The sequence below is a fragment of the Schistocerca nitens genome, chromosome 3 (assembly GCF_023898315.1).
Source record: "Schistocerca nitens isolate TAMUIC-IGC-003100 chromosome 3, iqSchNite1.1, whole genome shotgun sequence".
NCBI lineage: Eukaryota > Metazoa > Arthropoda > Insecta > Orthoptera > Acrididae > Schistocerca > Schistocerca nitens.
The window spans coordinates 291981438-292002220 of NC_064616.1; the positions used below are offsets into that span (position 1 = coordinate 291981438).

Consider the following 20783-nt stretch of genomic DNA (forward strand, 5'->3'; position numbering starts at 1 on the left):
CATTATTGGAAGAGGTTCTTTTGACTACAAGGACAAATATTTTCTTCCAGCATGACTGGGTCCCTGAACATTGTAGTCATCAGGTGACACATCATCTAGACCTCACATCCCCTGGAAGGTGGATTGGCAGAAATTTCTTAGCCACCCAGGTCCTGTGACCTTTCACTTTTAGATTTTTACCTGTGGACATGACTGAAAGGCAAAGTCTAAAAGAAAAAGTAAACACAAGAGACAAATTGTTTGCTTTCATCATGAACAGTGCTGCCTTTGTAAAAGGACACCAAGATGATCTCAGAAGAGCTACACATGGTGTTGTCAAGAGAGTTCAAAAATGCATTGAAGCTGGAGGCAGAATATATGAAAATCAACTTTGCCTTTGCTGAACACTTTCAGTGAGTATTTATTTGGATTGTTTTACAACAGCTATATCTCTGACAAAAATAAAGAAACTGTGCTCATGTTATTTGGAATGTTTTACTTAAATCAGTATACACAATTACATACTAAAGTATTTACTATTGTTTGCACACATTTTTTGTCTCATTGTCTTCTTCAAATTCAATTTATGAGAAAACGCTGCAAAATATGCATTCTGCACTGAGGATCAAACAATTGTTACCAAAGTACCTAGCAATGTGCACTAATTGCATGTTTTTTTTATTAATTTACAATAACAATATGAAAATTTCATGACAGACTCCCTTCTATTGCTGACCAGGAACTAATAGTCCAAGATATGTGATTCAAACACTTTCAGGTATGTGAACAGTGATCAGAATGCAAGTCTTACATGACTTGGAAACCACCCCATCCAACCAGGGCTTTCCTCCTTAATTATATCTCTATGAACTGAAATCACTGATTCTGTGATTTCTTGGGCACTATTAAACTGGGTGTGTTTTATGTATTAATAAAAGTCCCTTATTTTTTGTGCTCTAATTATTCCATCTGTTCCAAAACAGACCCTTTGAGTCTGATTTTTTTAAAAACTGGCATGTGGTGACTTAAGCATTTGATATGAGTTTCTTCGGAGTGCTCACCCCACCCCCTCCCACCTACCCACATCACTATGCCAGAGCTTGTTGAAATTTGTGAGTAGCAGAATTAAGCCAGGAATGGTTAAAAATTTTACACAGACAAAAGAGAACAAATTCTACATTTGACATCACTGCCACTCATACTGGTCAATTAACACCAACCAGTCACTTTCATTCTGATGAATTGCTTTTAACAATGAACACATCTTCAGTGACAGTATGGCTTTACATTTTTAGGAATTTGATGTAAGCAGAGTTCATCAATGCTTATCTGCATGTCTACAGTAAAATAATTAGGTAAATCACTGTAATAAAACACAGTTTCAAAATTGCTTCAACTGTTCCTCCACACCCTCCTTGTCTTCCAAACATGAAGAATCTGCTGCAGTGTTTTCATCTACATATCTAATCTCCACATCACTTCATGCTGCATGACTGATGGTTATTTTTAATTGTATCAAACATTATTGTTTCTTCCCATTCTATTCACTGATGGAGTGTGAGAAGAAGACTCTAAATTACACAACAGAACAGCGAGTTTTGAATATTGGGCAAAATTCCAAACTTATACCTCTCAGGTCATGAGTATCCTATGATTTAGACATCACTGGTTATACACAATGCTGGTGACTACTTTGAAGCTCAGTAAAACTTTGAAACATGTATCTATTTTGTATGAGCTGTAAAAAAAATAGTTGCCACTATTATGGCGGACACAGGGATTAGTGAACACAAGGTCATTGTAGTAAGGCTCAAAACCATATCAACCAAAACCACTATAAATAAATGCAAAAATATCTATTTAAAACAGGAGATAAAAATTCACTTGATGCCTTCCTAAGTGAGAGTCTCCATTCCTTCCAAGCTAATTATGTAAGTGTAGACCAGCTATGGCTCAAATTCAAAGATACAGTATTGACAGCAGTAAGTCAGTAAGTGACGGGACTGATCCACCATGGTACACAAAACACATCAGAACACTGTTCCACAAGCAATGAAAAAAGCATGCCAACTTCAGAAGAATGCAAAATCCCCAAGACTGGAAGCTCAAAATTTAGTGTGGACACCAATGCGAGATGCTTTTAATAGTTTCCACACTGAAACATTGTCTCAAAATACGGTAGAAACCCCAAAGAGATTCTGGTCATATGTACAGTACACCAGTGGAAAAAAAAAAGTCAATACTGTCACTGTGTGATAGGGATGGAAATGTTACCCATGATGGTGCCACTAAAGCAGAGTTACTAAATGCAGTTTTCTGTAATTCCTTTGTGAAAGAAGATGAAGTAAATATTCCAGAATTTGAAACCAGAACAGCTGTTAGCATGAGTGACATGAAAGTAGATATCTTAGGTGTTGCGAAACAACTCAAATCACTTAATAAAGGCAAGTTTTCTGGTCCAGATGGGATACCAATCATGTTCCTTTCAGAGTATGCAGACACAATAGCACCTTTTTCTTAGCAAACATATACAACCACTCACATGACAAAAGGTCTGTTCCTAAAGACTGGGAAGTAGCACAGGTCACACCAGTATTCAAGAAAGGAATTAGGAGTAACCTATTGAATTACAGACCCATATCACTGACCTCAATTTGCAGTAGGATTTTGGAGTATATACAGTACTCAAACATTATGAATCACCTTGAAGAAAATGACTTATTGATACATAACCAACACATATTCAGAAAATATCATTCTTGTGCAACACAGATAGCTCTTTATTCCCGTGAAGTTGCTGTCAACAAGGGATCTCAGGTCAATTCCATACTCCTACATTTCCAGAAGGCTTTTGATACCATTCCTCACAAGCGACTATTAATCAAATTGCATGCATTTGGAATATCATCTCAGTTGTGTGACTGGATTCATGATTTCCTCTCAGAGAGGTTACAGTTCATAGTGATACGATAAATCATTGAGTAGAACAGAAGTGATATCTGGCATTCCGCAAAGTAGTGTCATAGGCCCTCTCCAGTTCCTGATTTACATAAATGATCTAGGTGATAATTCTGAGCAGCCCCCTTAGACTGTTTGCAGATGACGCTGTAATTTACTGTCTAGTAAAACCATCAGACAATCAACTCCAATTACAAAATGATTTAGAGAGAATTTCTGTGTGGTGTGAAAAGTGGCAATTGGCACTAAACAAAGAAAAGTGTGAGGTTATCCACGTGGGTACTAAAAGAAATCCGATAAATTTTGGGTATACAATAAATTGCACAAATCTAAGGGTTGTCAATTTGACTAAATACCTAGGAATTACAATTAAAAGCAACTTAAATTGGAAAGACCACATAGATAATATTGTGGGGAAGGCAAAACAAAGACTGCGCTTTGATGGCAGAACACTTAGAAGATGTGACAAACCTACTAAAGAGACAGCCTACTTGTCTGTCCTTTGCTGGAATATTGCTGCATAGTGTGGGATCCTTACGAGGTAGGATTGATGGAAGACATCAAAAAAGTGCAAAGAAGGGCAGCTCGTTTCATGTTATCGCGCAATAGGGGTGAGAGTGTCACTGATATGATAGGCGAGTTGGAGTGGCAGTCACAGAAACAAAGGCAGTTTTCTTTGCGGTGAGATCTATTTATGAAATCTCAGTCACCAACTTTCTCTTCCAAATGTGAAAATATTTTGTTGACACCCACCTACACAGGGAGAAATGATCATCATAATAAAATAAGAGAAATCAGAGCTCAAACGAAAATATTTAGGTGTTCCTTTTTCCCACGCGCCATTTGAGAGTGGAATGGTAGAGAAGTAGTATGAAAATGGTTTGATGAATGCTCTGCCAGACACTTGAGTGTGAATTGCAGAGTAACCATGTAGATGTAGATGTAGATGTAGATGTAGAATCCTCATATATGGTTGTACAACAAAGACATTAAATACTGATGCCAGTACTGAATTCATTGTAACACCTTTGTCACAAGCTGTTGTCAATAGCCAGAATAGTAAAGTTTGCAATTTTACACAGTGGAAGAAGCAGCCTGAATGTAGGTAATTAACAATTCTGCATAACGAACTTGCTGCTATCATACTTTCTCCTGTGTTGGTTAGTGAGGCTGTTTTCTGTGACTGCTGGGCGCTCAAACTAATTGTTTTTATGTGGTGGGAATGTTATCTACAACAATTAACAAGAATGTGTCTATTTGGTTACAAAATGAACGATCAGAGATTTTGGTCATCACAGAAAATAGTTTCATAAGGGCACACACAACAAAGTTTGCCCATACCAAGACCTTTAACATGCTTCAAATTATTGTGATTTTATAACTGTAGAGACACTTGAAATCAATTCATCTTCCACAAATTTCTAAAGGGATATTGAGTGTGTCTTGTGTGTGATTTGGAACTGCATTCTCAGAAGATAGCAAAGAGTGCAAAGTAAACCCAAAAGCTTTCCTGAGAGTGCTGTAGTCTTAGGTTGCTGGTTTGAAGTCAAGCTTTAACAGCTCTTGGTCATGACAAATTGCGATCTAAAACATGGAGATTTGAGTTTCACTTTCAATTGGATACCACTATAGCAGCATTCAGTAGTAATTATAGCTGTGGCTAACACAATTAGATTCATGGGACACATTTCTGTAATTGGATTCTATCCTGTGGCAATATGGGTAGTGTTAATAACTCCCAGAAGCTTGAGAAATAATTTTAGATTGACATGGTTATTCTGCTAAGAATATTTTGACATTGCCTCTCATTTTATGAAATTAGACAGACAAAAATTTGAAAACAATAAATGATGACATAAAATAATTGTAAAATGTTACCCAGAAATCTTAGGTACCAGTCTTTTACAAAATTTCAGACTTTTCTAAAATATATAATTTTGTAATTCCAAGAACCATATGATGGAGAATAACTAATAATAAATTGATTTCAGCTACTTAATCATAGTCAGTGGAAACATAATGAAGATGAATTTGAACTAAACAGTCTATGCACTCTAATCAAAAGTAAAATTGAAGTTTCTCTGGAAATTGAGATTGATGGCATCAGAAATTTCCAACCAAGTTGTGTTGTTAGTTATGAAGTTGGTTAAAGTACACAGGAATCTTTTTTTATTCTTTGTTAAGTTGCTGAGAATAACTGTGAAGGCTATCAGACTAAAAGTACAAATATTGCTAAGTAGAAGAAATATCAGTTTGAAAGTGTAAAACAGAAAGCAAAATTTTTATATTTGTTTCCAGTGGAAAATAACCATTATTTAGAATTAATTACAAAGAATGACTAAAAATAGCTACATAAAAGAGAGAATGTACAGTAACAAACATACTTCTCTATTGAGCAAGTATCAGTACCACTCCTTGTTGAGATGAAGCTTGTCATAGCACTATCTGCACCATCTATGAGAAAATCATCTTTCGCAAAATCCTCTTCCATTTGAAGCTCTGCTTCCATGTCCATTTCCAATGTTTCCAATGTATGCATAAAGTCACCGTCAAGTTTAGTGTTACCATTTTCTTCTGTGAACTCTGTTAAATCATCATCCCATTCCAAGTGCGCCATCAAGTCATCTTCACTTGCAGCAGTTGTTATACCTGTATTTTCATTTACTTTTATAGACTGACGATAGAGTAAATAATCTGCATCATTACATTTGGCACTTCCTTCCTCATTATTTATGCCAGTTTTGATATAGTTGCTAGCACTATTTAGTCCTTCTGATTCACTAACACACATATTTTTTGAATTACTAGGTGATTCACAAACTTCTGTACTTATTACATGATTTGGAGAATCCCACTCAAATGACTCAGCTGATCCAAAGCTTCCTTGTTTATTATCAGTATTTAGACATGCATCAGAAAGTTCAGAAGATGTGCTATTGTTTATAACAGTAAGGCTGTATAGTCCTGCAAAGCAGGCCCGTGCTCGCTGCTCTTTGACATTTTCTGCTTCCTCTTCAGGAAGAGCATCTTTTATATCTTGATCACAAGTTGCTCCCCCTTTCATTAAGCTGGACATGCCAGGTAAATTTCTATTGCATTTAATTGTCTCAAAGTCTTCACTCATGTTGTCACAGTTACTTTTTATCTGATTAATTACCTGCTGTATGCCTTCAAAACGAACCATTGTACTTGTTCCCAAAGAAATTTCTGGTAAAGATAAATCTAAGCTAAGTTCTGAGCAGACACTATCCAATGACCCTTCACTTGGCATCCCCTTGGAGAATCCAAGTGAGTCATATGATTCATCTCTAATTAAATGAGGGGTATCTGTCACAGTTTCTCCACAAATTCTATCTGTATGCAATGGAATTTCATGACAGGCTTGACAATAAAAATCTTTATCTTCAGAAAAAGATATTAGCATTGGTTCCTCTTTTGACTTCAAAAGTTGTACTTGCATTGATTGGCATTTTCCTATTTCTCTTGAACTCGGTGTATCCTGAGGAATGTGACTTCCTACAACAGCAACCTGTAATTAATAAAGAAAAATAAGGTATATTTAGGAAATATTTAAAAACTACCTTTAATCTACTGACAAATATTTGGAAACCTGGAAATGAAACATTAATTATCAAGTGACTCTCAGTGGTATAAATCTATGCTGGCTTGATTAAACCATTCTCAGTTATCCTTTCAATAAACTTTTTCTATTTAAAATCAGAACATGACACTAAAAACTAAATTTTATTAGGCTGGCATAAATTAGTTTGGTTTTTCTCATCAAATGCCCCTTTTTTTAAACTCGTGAAAAAAAAAACAGCTCTGATTTTAAGATATGAGATTTCTGCATTCCCTTTTTTTTGTCATTTGTGCTTAAACAAAAATCATTGAAAGCTTTGGAGGCAATGGCATTTCATCTGATTTTTGGCCATTTCTAAATGGTCATATTTTCCTTCATTACAATTGATGAAGACACTTACTTACCAAACCAACACAATATGGCACTACTAATAAAGCAGACAGTAAGATTATGACACCTCAAGCATCAAAACTGTGAACTTCATGTTTAAAGCAAAAAATGAAATGTGAAAGCCATTAAAAGTAAAATACACTCATTCAACTCATTCAGAATTCTAGACCACAAGACACACTAGAAGTTAGGATGGAACAGGCACCAACAACAGGATACATGTACATGTTGTTACAGTGTATCAGTAGGAGAGGAAGCTGATGAGTAAAAATTTAGAAAGGACAAATTATCAATACAGGCATAAGTGAAAATGGTAGATAGCCATAGGAATCCTAATAAATACACAGATGTTAGAAAATCAGTTCATAGAATCTGAAGCATGAAAAAAGACATGAAATGGCAAACAGTGTAAAACAATAGAAATGAAGAGTAAAAAGAGATACTGAATACACTTGACTACAGACAATTAAGCTGAGCACCAAATAGGGTAAACAAACAATGCTGATGAGAAATAAGAGGCATACAAAAAAGAAGATATGGGTATAAGTTGAAGCATAAGGTGGAGGGAATGCAAACAAGTGCTGAAAATAAACTTCAAACAAGTGAATATCTCAAGAGTTGAGAGTGGGAGAAAATATTTTTCATGGTTCTTTTTGTACAAAAGTCACCCAAGTGCTTAAACTGTGTTACACGGTTTGTATTGTTCGTCCATTCATTCTGGTTGAAAGCCAAGTGATCTTTATGCTAATACTGGTAGTTGAATGGGTCATGCCAAATTGACTACTGAATAGTTCTCACACATGAGATTTATAACATAGGAGCTTCAACAGAGTTGTTCTGTTTAATGAATTAAGTTAAATGGTGATGGGGGTGGTTTTACATCATGACAATTCCTCTTCCCTAATTTCTGCTCCATTCACGTACTTTTCTGTCTAAGTATAGCACTGATTTCCCATAAATATGATTTCAGTCTGTTACTCTCTACTATTAGTCCTTACATTAATATCTATGGCTATGACTCTCTCAACCCTTGTGCCCTGAGTGAATTTGTTATCTGTGACTTATTTTACTATTTACCACTCATTTTCTTTCCCTCTTTCTTGTACTGGCTTTTGAAAAGGAATCTTTAAGTAAAGAGAGCCTGAGTTTCTACTAATTTTTTTCCCCTTTATATGTTGAAATCTACAAAAAGAAATCTCAAAGTTTCCAAAGCTTCAACACTATTTGGTCCATTACTAAATGTTTTTAAGCATTTTCCAATCAATGTTCTTTTTATAGATGATGCAGCTCCATTAAATTCTTATGATATGATCATTTTATATCTGAAGTGGTTGGTTTTATGTCCCTTTGACTTGTCATCTCTGAGCTACAGAAAAGTAGCAATAATTTTGTAAATATTGGTTTACATAAAAATTTTATATTACTTTTCAGTTTCCTTTCCATGTCATCTGTATATCCTTTGGTTTTTTGTACATATCAAAATCTCACCCTGCATATAACCCATACAGTCTTTTTACTGTTATAAACAACACATACCATATGTTCAACTGTTTACTATTTGTACACACAATGTAGAAACTGCTAGGGTGGCATATCTTGTTCATTGCATTGATTCTTAAAGAGTTGCACTGTTAGAAACACACATATAATTTACTGTAAAAACCAAGTGTCTGAATGGCCCAATGTCTTATATATAAGGGCCTGTACTTAACAAATGGTAGCACACTGATCAGCCAGAATATTAATTTGGTCAACTGCATAGCTGTGCAGGTATTATAAACTTTATTTTTATGGGCACAGAGGTGAAAGGCACCACATGTCCTCAATGACATCTCAGATCTGTTTGGTACATGGCAAGTTATCTGGCAAAACTAGAATTCATCATTATGCTCTCAAACTACTGCAGCATAATTCTGATTCTGTGGCATGGATACGTGTCCTACTGAAAAATGACATATCTGATGGGAAAGACATCATAGAAAAGATGCAAATGGTCAGCAATAATATCACATCTAAGCCACAATCAATTACGAGTACAAAGGCAGGGTCATCGAAGATGTTCAACAGTTAGTTAGATTTATTACTGACATTAGTGTACAACCATAACAGAACTGACCTCCTGGATTGCGAGTGCAGCTATTCATTACAAACACTGAATACTTCAGAATGCTGCTACTAACACAGACATTGAATGTTCCACAATATACAAACATAATGAACATAAGATATTTCAAAAACTTCCCATAAATGATTAAATCTAAATATCAAATAATTCCTGGCAGTTGGGTTCAAATTGGCAACCTGCAGCACACCAGGCAACAACACTAACCATTACATTGTGCAGCATGCATCACAGACTCATGGCATTGCTCCTTCTCCTCAAACAACTGTGAGTCACAGTTTCAGAAGATCTCACTGAAGCCAACTATGATAGCCTGGGTGAGATAGTCAGTACAGACTATTACCATCAATTCCCATTTGTTGACTTCAGAGACCTCCCCAAGAGACTGATTCAAATCCTGTGGAATGGTGCTGCCACAGATGGAATTGGTATCAGTTGCCGTGGAGGTAATTGCGACATGAGCTCCCATCAGTGGCATTCCTTACAGTCACTCACATAGTGTCTAATGGATCAGTAGAGACCTGGACAGCAGCACCTGAATCTTATTCTGCCTAGAGTCTTCACAGTTTTCACAAACACCACATGCCCGGACATTGCAGCATCTTGGAAATACTTCAGGACAGCTGGCCGCAGATGGGCTGGGATGATAAGCAACCATTTTCACCCTGCTGGATCATAGTTCCTCTTATACAATACTCTATTAATTAATTGTAATTCTCCTTTGGTGAGTTCCTCCTTCTTCCATGCTTCTATGGTTTCCAGCAGTGTTGGCCCTTCCCTCTGTGTAGTAGCAATGCCATTTAAAGCAGCAATGATTGAGATTTCACCTGTGCTTCCGTGTGCTGCCAAACAATTCCTTGAAAAACAGTCACCATTGCCATTGTTGTGTTCCTGCACATGTTTGTATGCCATTGTGATATCATACCCATCAAGCTTTCAGTGCCCATCCCACAAGTCAACCCAACAGATCATTCAGGCTTGTCAGCCAGCATAGGGAATGGTGGTCTGTCACAATGAAGAATGGTCTGCAAGATAATATGGTCAGAACTTGTCGACGGATGAAAGAACTGTAAGGAACTCTTTCTTAGTTGCAGAAAGTGGTACATCTCAGATTTGTAGAGTACTCTGGAAGCATAAGCTGTCACCTTTTCAGCACCTTTCTGAATTTTTACCTAATCACAAAACCACTAGTGTCAGTGGGAAGTTTTGTCTTGGCATTCTTGCCATATAATTCTAAAATTGGAGAAGATATAAGAACTCCTTCAGCACAAGGAAACATCTTTCTTATACCCCATTCTAGGAAAATTTGGCATTTCTCTGCATTAGTTCTTGCAAGGAATGTACCTTGCTACAGAAGATCTTTATAAAATACTGGTAGTGTGAGTACATTCTGAGAAATTGTGCCAAAGGGTCAAAAAATCTGTGACTTCTCTTATTTTCTCTGGATTGGGACCGATCCATCACTATTCACTAGAGACCCCAAGAGTTTTATTTCTTGGTTGGTGAAGAGATTCAGGCAGAGGCCTGCAGTCTGAACACACTTAAACACAGTTGTAAGGTGGGCTAGATGTTCTTCAAAGTCTTTGAAAAACTGACAATGTCATCCACACAGCAAAGACATGTCATCCATTTAAGGTGTCAAAGCATGTTGCCCATCATATGTTCAAAGGTAGCTGGAGTGTTACACAGTCCAAATGGCATAACTTTAAGCTCATATTTTAGTGACCGATCTCATCAATCTCAATTTGTCAGTAGCCTGTCTACATGTTGATAGTGGAGAAATACTTTGCTCCTTTCAAGCAGACTAGGATGTCATCAATACACAGCAGTCAATAGACATCTTTTATCATGATTTTGTTCAGTTGTTGGTAGGGCACAAAGATGCCATGTGCTGTCCTTCACAAAGATCACAGGAGAGGACCAAGGATTCTCTGAAGGTTCAATGATGTAATTTTGCAGCATCTTCTCCATTTCCTCCATGCTTGTCCATCGTTCAATGCTGACATTCTGTATGATTGCAGGCTAATTCATGGATAATTCCCAGTGTTGTGTTTTGCTGTAGGCCACTTGGTCTGTGTTTTCTCCACTCTGGATTTGAAAGCATCTGAAAATTGATGCAGAATGGTTATCACTCACCAACATTGCTCCTCAGTCAGGCCAGATCCTATTGGCAGTTCAATAGTAGCTTAAGCCCCTGCATTGTTTGTGATGGTAACATAGCATGATTCTTCACCAATGATGCTAAGGTGCCCTGACTGAACTTATTTTGATATCCCTACACACATCTTTTAGGGATGAATTGTGGCTGCTCATGATAATTAGTGATCCAAAGTTCTTCTTGACCACCTACAATGCTTATGATCATTACTGGCATGTAGCTTTCTTTTGTGAGCCCGAGTTGCCTTTAGTACTTGACAATAGCTTCACGGTTGAACTGAGTATCTTGATTGATGACTGGAACGCATCTTACTGATGATAGTAGGATAACAATGTCTTCAACAGGAAACAACCATCCAGAACAACCTTTGCTATTTATGCTTCTTGGAATAACTTCTTCAATCTGGAACTCAGATCTCCCACAATCTATAACTGTCTATGATACCTGCAAGAAGCCCCATCTGAGAATAACATTATGACTACATTCTGATAAAATGGAAAATTCTAAGGGTTGTCCTCTGACAATGGAAGTTATTTTCGCAATACATGTAACTGGCAGCTGGATGTATTTCCCATTTGTGACTTTCATCACAATTGCTTTTGAATCACAGAACATAGTCTTCTTTAGCTGATGAAAATAAGCACCCAACATTACAGGAAAAAAAAGGCCTGAGTCAAACAGTACCCTGACAGGTTGGCCATTGAAGGTCACACCAATGAGATTCCCTGACATCTTGGTGATTTTTGATCCACGGAGAATTTGCGTCTGGGGCAGTCTCACCTCCAAAGATGGTCGCCTCACTTAGTTTTCCAGAAGTCTGTGGTTAGGTGAATGGCTGGTACCTCTATACAGGGGTGAGGAAGGCCATCATATGTTTGGCAGTATCCTCTTCCAGGGTATGGTGATGGACTTCATCCCACAGGTCAGTTATAATCAACTGCAGCTGATTTGTGTCAATAGGACTGTTGTGATGGTGGCATAGTAGACACTGCAAACTCAACTTCCTTCTCTGCAGTAGCATACAATATGTCATGGGCATCTGCACTGGAAATACACTCACAAGTTGTCCTCTGTCTTCCAAATGTCTGTTCTTTTGCTGGGCATTATACTTGGTGTAGAAGTTGGTTGTACCTGTATCGGACAGATACTGGATTGTCATTTAATGATTGTGGTGTTAGTCTGAGTTGAGCAAGTCCATTCTTCCTGCCACATATGGGTGGTGGCAGAGATTGGTGATAAAGACTGATAAAACACTTCTTTAACATTCTCTAATACCTCCTGGCCAATTGGGTCAAAAGGTACTGGATCAAGAAATAGTGGGACCAATATCCAGCATCTCCAAGAATGTCATGTCTAAATCACAATCAATTCTAAATCCAAAGCCATGGTCATCAATGAAGTTCAACACTTAGTACTGAAAGTACATTTATTACTGACACCAATGTACAGTTTAAACAGAACTGACTTTCTGAATGGAGAGTGCAGCTATTGATACAAACATTGAAGACTATGGAATGCTGCTAATTATTAAAATATTGAATATTCCAGACTATACTAACATTATGGTCATAAGACATTTCAAGAAACTTCCAGAAATGATAAATTCTAAATAACAAATAATTGGTGAGGTCAGGTTTGAATGGGTGGCCAGCAGTGCACCAGCCAGTGATGCTAAGCACTACACTACACTACACAGCATGCAGCACAGCTCACAACAATAACATTGTCTCAATGTGGACACATTTACTCTTACGTGAATTTTGTACAAGGCAATCTATATACACAACCAAAGGGGCTTACTCTGGTTTATGTACAACAAGAGATATATACAGGAGTCTCCTTTGTATTCCCAAAGCACAACACAATGCACATTGTATCAAAGTTCTGTCCATGACCAACAGACCCATGATATGAAAACCTGAGCCAAGCTGATGGTGAACTCGCCACAGTCTCGAAGGCAACAACCACTAGGGGAGAAGACACAAGCAGTTCAAGGTCCAGAATAGTTGTCACTAAGAATATTGGTGGGTTGATGTCCATGGGCATCACTGTGGAAGGCCAAGGCAGGATGAAGCTTGATGGAAAATGCATAAGTCACCACAGGACTAGAGGGTCTGCCAGGGTTGGAGAAGCAGGAGGCTACTGACCAGGGTGGCAGAGGCAAAATTGACTTCAATGGCGCAGGAAAAGTTCATGGGCAGAGGTCACCATATACATCATGGATGAATGGCAAATGGAGATCATCCTGTGGATCCAGGCTGAGTGGTACCTGAACTGATAAGCACACTCCGGGGTTCCCAATCAGAAGGGAAAGGCCTTAGCACTGAAATGTGCCAGCAAGTGGGTACAGCATATCCAAGAGGGTAGGGTGAAGGTCATCTGAAGCCACTTGGCCATGCTGCAGCTCCTGATTGGGCTGGCCCTGCAACTGGCTAGAAAACTATAGAGGGCATTAGGAGAATTGTTACACATTTTTTTGGGTTTAAAAAATATAGATAAAGCATCCTCCACGACTGTTGTAAGCCAGGGGAAAGGGTGTGATATGAAGGAGTTGAGTCCTATTTCACACCAAAGGAGGTTAATGCCACCCCAATATTAGGTACCAAAGTGCATGGGGTGCCTTCAAGGGAAAAAAAGACTTTTCAAAGGATGTGATAATGGTGGCAGTAGTGACCTGAAACATATGGAACTCAAAAGATAAGTGAGAAAAGGAATAGATCATGACTGACCATGTGGACTCCAAAAACAGGTCACCAAATTCTAAGTCATTATGGTCCCATGGATCTTGACATTGGACCAGGGAGAGAACAACTGGGATGGTGCAAATTGATAGGCCTGATAGGCAGAACATTGTCAGATCAGGTCCACAATGTCACACCAAATATTTGGTCAGAATAAGTGTTGCACCAAATTTTTCTCCCAGAAGATGTGCCAGTGGGCAGGGTCCAGTAGATGCAGCACTCATGGTTGATGAGCAAGGTGTTGTATTGCTGTGTTCCTGCAGGTGGCAGCTCTGACACTGCAGGATTTTAAGGGAAATGGTGAGACAGTTAACTCCAGATGTGAATCAACCTGGATACACCCCATTTAATGTTGGTCTAAGGCCGAGTTAGGTTCTATGCAGAATCAGGACAGTGTGTCTGCATTTGCATATCATGCCACTGTTTGATAGTGGATAGGATAACGAAAATTAGACACGTACAGTGCCCAGTGCTGGAGGCAATTGGCAGTCCTGTCCCAGCGGATTAGTGTCAAGGCCCAGTGTGCCGGCCAGTCTGTGGATGATTTTTAAGGTGGTTTTCCATCTGCCTTGGTGAATGCGGGCTGGTTCCCCTTATTCCGCCTCAGTTACATTATGTTGGCAATTGCTGTGCAAACACTGTCTCCACGTTCGTGTACACCATAATTACTCTACCAAGCAAACACTTGTCTGGTGTGAGATGTTCCCAGGGGGGTTCACTGGGGGCCAAACCACACAATAACCCCGGGTTCAGTGTGGGATGGCGGTGGGGTGAGTGGACTGTTGTAGCCTGTTGTAGGGTCGTGAACCTCTGAGGGCTACGGGGGGGATGAAGCCTCTCCTCCACCATTTAGAGAGAGAGAGAGAGAGAGAGAGAGAGAGAGAGAGAGAGAGAGAGAGAGATTAGTGATACACTTTTACTAATGAACCATTCAGTACATTTAATCCATTACCTTCTACTCAAGATAAATCTTTTCATTTGTTATTTTTACGCCACACATCAAACATAATAATTCATACTAAAAGACTGTCATTCTACACTTTTATTTTTGCACATTTTGAATTTAGTTGTAATAAATACAGACTGAAAAGTTCAAAAGCACTCAGAAATATTAAAACCTTAATTGAAGACTCACAAGCAATGATATATTGTTCATTACCAAGGATTGCCTTTCTTTATTTAAGTAATGTAGGAAAATTCACTGAAAGTAATGTATTTAAAGAGAAATACTTAAAAACAAGAATGTAAACAAAGTTGCATAAATCTTCTAGCCTAGAAAGTTTGACAGCAAAATTGAATTAAATGAAAAGGCCACTATTTTCTGAAAATGACATTAAAACTTCAGAAAACCTACACACAAATTTCAACTAATTTTAAATTTGAAATTTATGAAACATTCCAGAGGATTATTTTTCTGAATGTTCTGGCACATAATTGGAAGTTACATACTTGAAGAAGAATATAATAAGTCAAATTCCAAGGAAAGCAGGTGCTGACAAGTGTGAATATTTCCGAACTACCAGTTTAATAAGTCATAGTTGCAAAATACTAACATGAATTCTTTACAGAAGACTGGAAAAACTGATAGAAGCTGACCTGAGGGAAGATCAGTTTGGACTCTGGAGAAATGCAGGAACACACAAGGCAGTACTGACTCTACAACTTATCTTGGAATGTAGGTTAAGGAAAGGCAAACCTTCATTTATACCATTTGTATACTTAGAGAAAGATTTTCACAATGTTGACTGTAAAACTCTCTTGAACTTCTGAAGGTAGTGGGGGTAAAATTCCAGGCGCAAAAGGCTATTTACAACTTTTACAGAAACCAGATGGCAGCCATGAGTTGAGGGGCGTACAAGGAATGCTGTGGTTGAGAAGGGAGTGTGACATGGTTTTAGCCTATCCTTGACATTAATAACTGACAATGGTTGAAGAAGAGAGGATATAAAAAGCAGACTGGCAATGGTAAGAAAAGAATTTCTGAAGAAGAAAAATTTGCTAACGTCAAATATAGATTTAAGTGTCAGAAATTCTTTACTGGAAGTATTTGTGTGGAGTGTAGCCATGTATGGAAGTGAAACATGGATGATACACAGTTATACAAGAAGAGAATAGAAGCTTTTAAAATGTGGCACTTCAGAGGAATGATAAATATTAGGGGACTATATTGTGTAACTAATGAGGAGGTACTAAATAAAATTGGGAAGAAAAGAAATTTATGGCATAACCTGACTAAAAGAAGAGATCTTATTCTGAGACATCAAGGGATCACCAAATTAGTACTACAGGGAAGTATGGAGGGTAAAAATTGTAGAGAAAGACCACAAGATGAATACTGTAAACAGATTCAGAAGGAAGTTGTAGTAGCTACTTGGAGATGAAAAAGTTTACACAGTATAGAGTAGCATGGAGAGCTGCATCAAACCAGTCTTTGGACTGAAGACAACAACAACAACAACAACAACAACCAGAGTTTGCATAAAGCATGCCAGAAGTCAGCTCTTTATCTCATTTTTTATAAGGCATTAATACGCATAAGAAGCAGCAATTGTTATTTCAAGTTTTCTCTGGCACTTTCTTTGTGAACAGTTCATTTGTAATTCAAATTTTTTGTCAACATATTTTTGGATTAATATATCATAACTACCCATGAACTAAAGAATCGCACTAAATTTCAGTCTACACTGAGAATGAACCAATATGTTTAATATTATTACTGCCAAAACATACAATCATCTCCTAGACAACTAATGCCATTGAAAGGCAAGTAATTTCATGAATTACATACAACAAATTTATTGTAAACATACTTGTAAAACAGGACATTAGTGATTACAGGGAACAACAATTAAGTTTAACTGAATGATGTCATCTAGATACTCACAGTGTGTCAGTTGCCATAGGCAAAGCAGGGGTGTATTACATAAGGTAATCTTTAAAGCCTGGAAAGGAAAGATTGTTGATAGCAAGGTGGCCACTTGAAATGTGTGCCTTTGCATCACAGCTAGTTCAACAGGTAAGAGAGTTCTGACATGTCTACATGGATGAGTCTGTCTAGCTCTGTTTTGAGCAAAGGGCACCAGGTGAGCTTTGAAAAAATGTGGGTCAGCTGTCACTTTAAGAGTTCCATGATCTTCACAATCAATTGGGGGATTGCCTTCCATAATCCAAGTGAGAAGATTTGAGCACATCTATCACAGAAAGTCTTTAAGGCAGCACAGAGCCCTTTGGATTGAATGGTGTGCACTGTTTGATGAACTATAAATCCAAGAGTGCTGAAAGAGTCTATCCAAACAACATTGTTCACTTTGTGGTAGGCAGCCATCAGAAAATTTATGGAACAAGTGACTTGATTGTAAGTAAATAGGGCGTTTGCCAGTGAACACATCCAGTAAATTTTCTGGGTTGCATTCTGAAAAGTCTGCACTTCCATAGACTGATCACTAACTTGGTTCACTTCTGAGGGTTGGGACATATTTTCAGCACAGCTGCTAAAATATACCCACATACCCCTTTTTACTACACCTGCTGCATGTTGCATGCCAATGGGACACTCACTGGCAGTGGAGAGGGGGGGGGGGTTGGAAACAATATTTACAGCCTGGGAATGATGTTGCCGCTGATGCAGCTCATTGCCATTGATGCAGTTGTTTACAGAGTTATCTGAACTGCAGAGCAGGTGATGGTTCTGCCAGAGCTACCAAGACACCAGAGAGCTGACTGCTGTAATGTCTTCTTCTATCTTAAATAAACTTTGGACTGTGTGGGAAATATTGTGGGCTCAAGCTGTTTGAATTAATTCAGTCACAGAAGAATCCAGTTTCCTCAACAGTGGTTTCTCATTTCTGAGTTGGGATTAAGACACCCTATTACATACTTGATTAAAGATTCTGCACAGTTCTGTCCCAACAAATATTTGAAACTGCATTGTTATGGTAGGGAGCGAATATTCAGTGAGTCTAACTGTTCTGTTACTCCTGTCCCTAACTTCCAGATAATCTTGATTTGTCCTTTGTCAAAGTCACTTAAGCAAGCTGATTTCAACCATTTTTAACATGGTAACATGGAGCTGACCAAAAGATTCCTCTGTCTCACCAGAACCTACTATGTATCTACTATATGCCTTAGAGCTGACTTAGGGATACTTGTGTACACATCAAAGAGATTGTCATAATATCCTGGCTCATCAGTGTAAGTATAAAATTAAGAATATGAAGTGAATGAAACAAGTACCTGATGTCCTGATGCAATATTCATCATATCACTTAGTTTCCTTAATAGCCATGTGGTTGGCTTCTGCTGTGGAGCCGAAGTCATATGGCTAGGACACCTCCACCTGAGTCGTGGATGTCGATGCCTGCTTGAACATGGTGCCTTGTGATGAACAGGGCAGTGTCTGACACATCGGCACAGTTTACTTGGATCTGTGTCTGCCTCACTCTAGGACAGCAACATAATAATTGTAATTGAAATTGAAATTTGGATTGACATAATGGAGGTGCATTATCCTCCATATCTATGACTTATGAGATGGAACAGAAATAAGCTACATTACAAATGTACAAAATATAAATGCACAAGAGTTCTTCAACTAATGTTAATACAGAACAGACAAAGTTACTTGCATATGTAATCTCTTCATATACTCTTAAGACACCTAAATATGGAACCTGTCTTTGGCAGGGACAAGACAAAATTTCCAATACAAATAACAGTTAGAATTGTTATTGTCTAATGTACATTACTGGATAGAAAAAAAAAGCAACAAATCAACGTCAAAAAGTACAATAGCTGTTGAGCTATGTCTAAAGAATCCATCTGATAGTATACTAAATTCAGAAAAAGTGAAATAAAAAGTTACAACTCCCACTAGATATTATGCAAACACTCAGAAGGAGTTGTTTAGTAAAATATGTAGGTATAATTTTATTTTAGACTTATTGTTACATTTCTGAAAGTGACTGAGAATTATAACACAGTTTAACTCAATTTATTTATTTGCAATTCATATGTATGTCTTATGAAATAGTTTGTTACCACAGGTGTAGTAGTATATAATATTCATTCATCCTTCTTCTTCTTCGCATATTATTGTGTAGTCCATTTCACAGCTGTGGTATATGTCATCATACCACATTCCTCCTTACCTTTCTATACCAGCCTGAGTAGTCTGAAGAAGTGCATCCCTTATACAGGTAAATCACCATCAAAACTATCAGTACTGGTAGAAAGGAATATGTATGTCATATGTACACTGTCTGACCAAAAGTATCTGGACACTCCTGTGTAACATAGACTTGACCACTAGATCATACAAGATGTAGACCCACCAGCATAAAAGGAGGTAGGCAGTATTTTATCATCAGTAGACAAACAGTAACAGCAGATAGGATTGGTCAAAATAGCTCATTTACATCAGCTGTGAACTAGTCATTGTATGCCACCTGGGTAACAAATCCATCAGGACTGAAGAAGGTGGTGCAGTGGTTAGCACACTGAACTCGCATTCAGGAGAACATCAGTTCAATCTTGCATCTGGCCATCCAGATTTAGATTTTCCATGATGTCCCTAAATCGCTTCAGGCAAATGGTGGGATGGTTTCTTTCAAAGAGCATGGCTGATTTCCTCCCCCATCCTTCCCTCATCTGATGGGACCAATGACCTCACTGTTTAGTCCTCTCCCCCAAATCAACCGACCAACCAAATCCATCAGGGACAATTCAGCTCTTCTAAGGCTCCCCAAGTTGACTGTTGATGATGTGATTATAAAGTCAAAATATGAGGGAACTACCATGACTAAACCAAGACCATGCACATCTCATGTACTGATGGACAGAGACTGTCAGTCATTGTGGAGGGTGGTTGTAAAATATCACATGAAATCAGCAGAAGGAATCATGTGTTCCAAAGTGATACCAGCAGTACATCAAGCACATTGGCTGTGTGTAGAGATTTAAAAAGGGTACAATGGTCAAGCAGCTGTTCAGAAGCCACACATTTCTGTAATCAGTGCTAAGTGACATTGAGATTGTGTGAAGAGTGATGTCACTGGACAATGAAGGACTGTAAATGATGGGTTTGGAGTGGTGGTTCGTGCAACTGTGCTCTACCCTGTGACAATTGATGTTTGGGCTTGGCTTGGTGAATACCTGGAGAGCATTAACTGCCATCATGTGCAGTGCCAACTGTGAAGAGTGGAAGAGCCAGCCGCTGTGGCTGAGCGATTCTAGGCACTTCAGTCTGGAACCGTGCTGCTGCTACAGTCGCAGGTTCGAATCCTGCCTCGGGCATAGATGTGTGTGATGTCCTTAGGTTAGTTAGGTTTAAATAGTTCTAAGATTAGGGAACTGATGACCTCAGATGTTAAGTCCCATAGCACTTAGAGCCATTTGAACCTTTTCTGAAGAGTGGAAGAGGTGGTGTTATGGTACGGGGGTGTTTTTCACGACTAGAGTGCCGTTCCCTTATTGTGTTCAGAAAAACACTAGATTTGTAAGTGTATGAACACATTTTACAGCATTGTGTACTGTGTACAGCAGAGGAACAATTTGGAGGTGATGATTGCGTATATCAGTATGACAGTGGACCTTATGATAAAGCAGCATTTTTGAGGTTATGGTTTGTGGACAACAACATTCTTAAAATGGACTGGCCTGCTCTCCTAAACCCAATGAGACACCTTTAGGATGAGTTACAATATCAACTTAACTCAATGCCCCAGCATCAATCACCACAATCTTCTCTGATTTTGGCTCTTGAGGAAGAATGGGCTGCCATAGCTCCACAAACATCAGGTTATGTACTGAATCATCATTTTGGGAGCTGCATATTTCTAATTGGTCTCTTGCAAGAGT

General features: G+C 38.3%; 1 protein-coding gene across 1 annotated transcript in view; it reads right to left on the minus strand.

Moving 5' to 3' along the window:
- The window catches only part of LOC126249193 (uncharacterized), a 231976-nt gene that overhangs the window by 92644 nt on the left and 118549 nt on the right, over positions 1-20783 (minus strand). The window contains exons 4-5 of the mRNA XM_049950847.1: positions 18162-18368; positions 5322-6466 (exon numbers count right to left, since the gene is read on the minus strand). Of these exons, the coding sequence (XP_049806804.1) occupies positions 5322-6466; positions 18162-18368 (1352 nt within the window). The remainder of the gene's footprint in view (positions 1-5321; positions 6467-18161; positions 18369-20783) is intronic.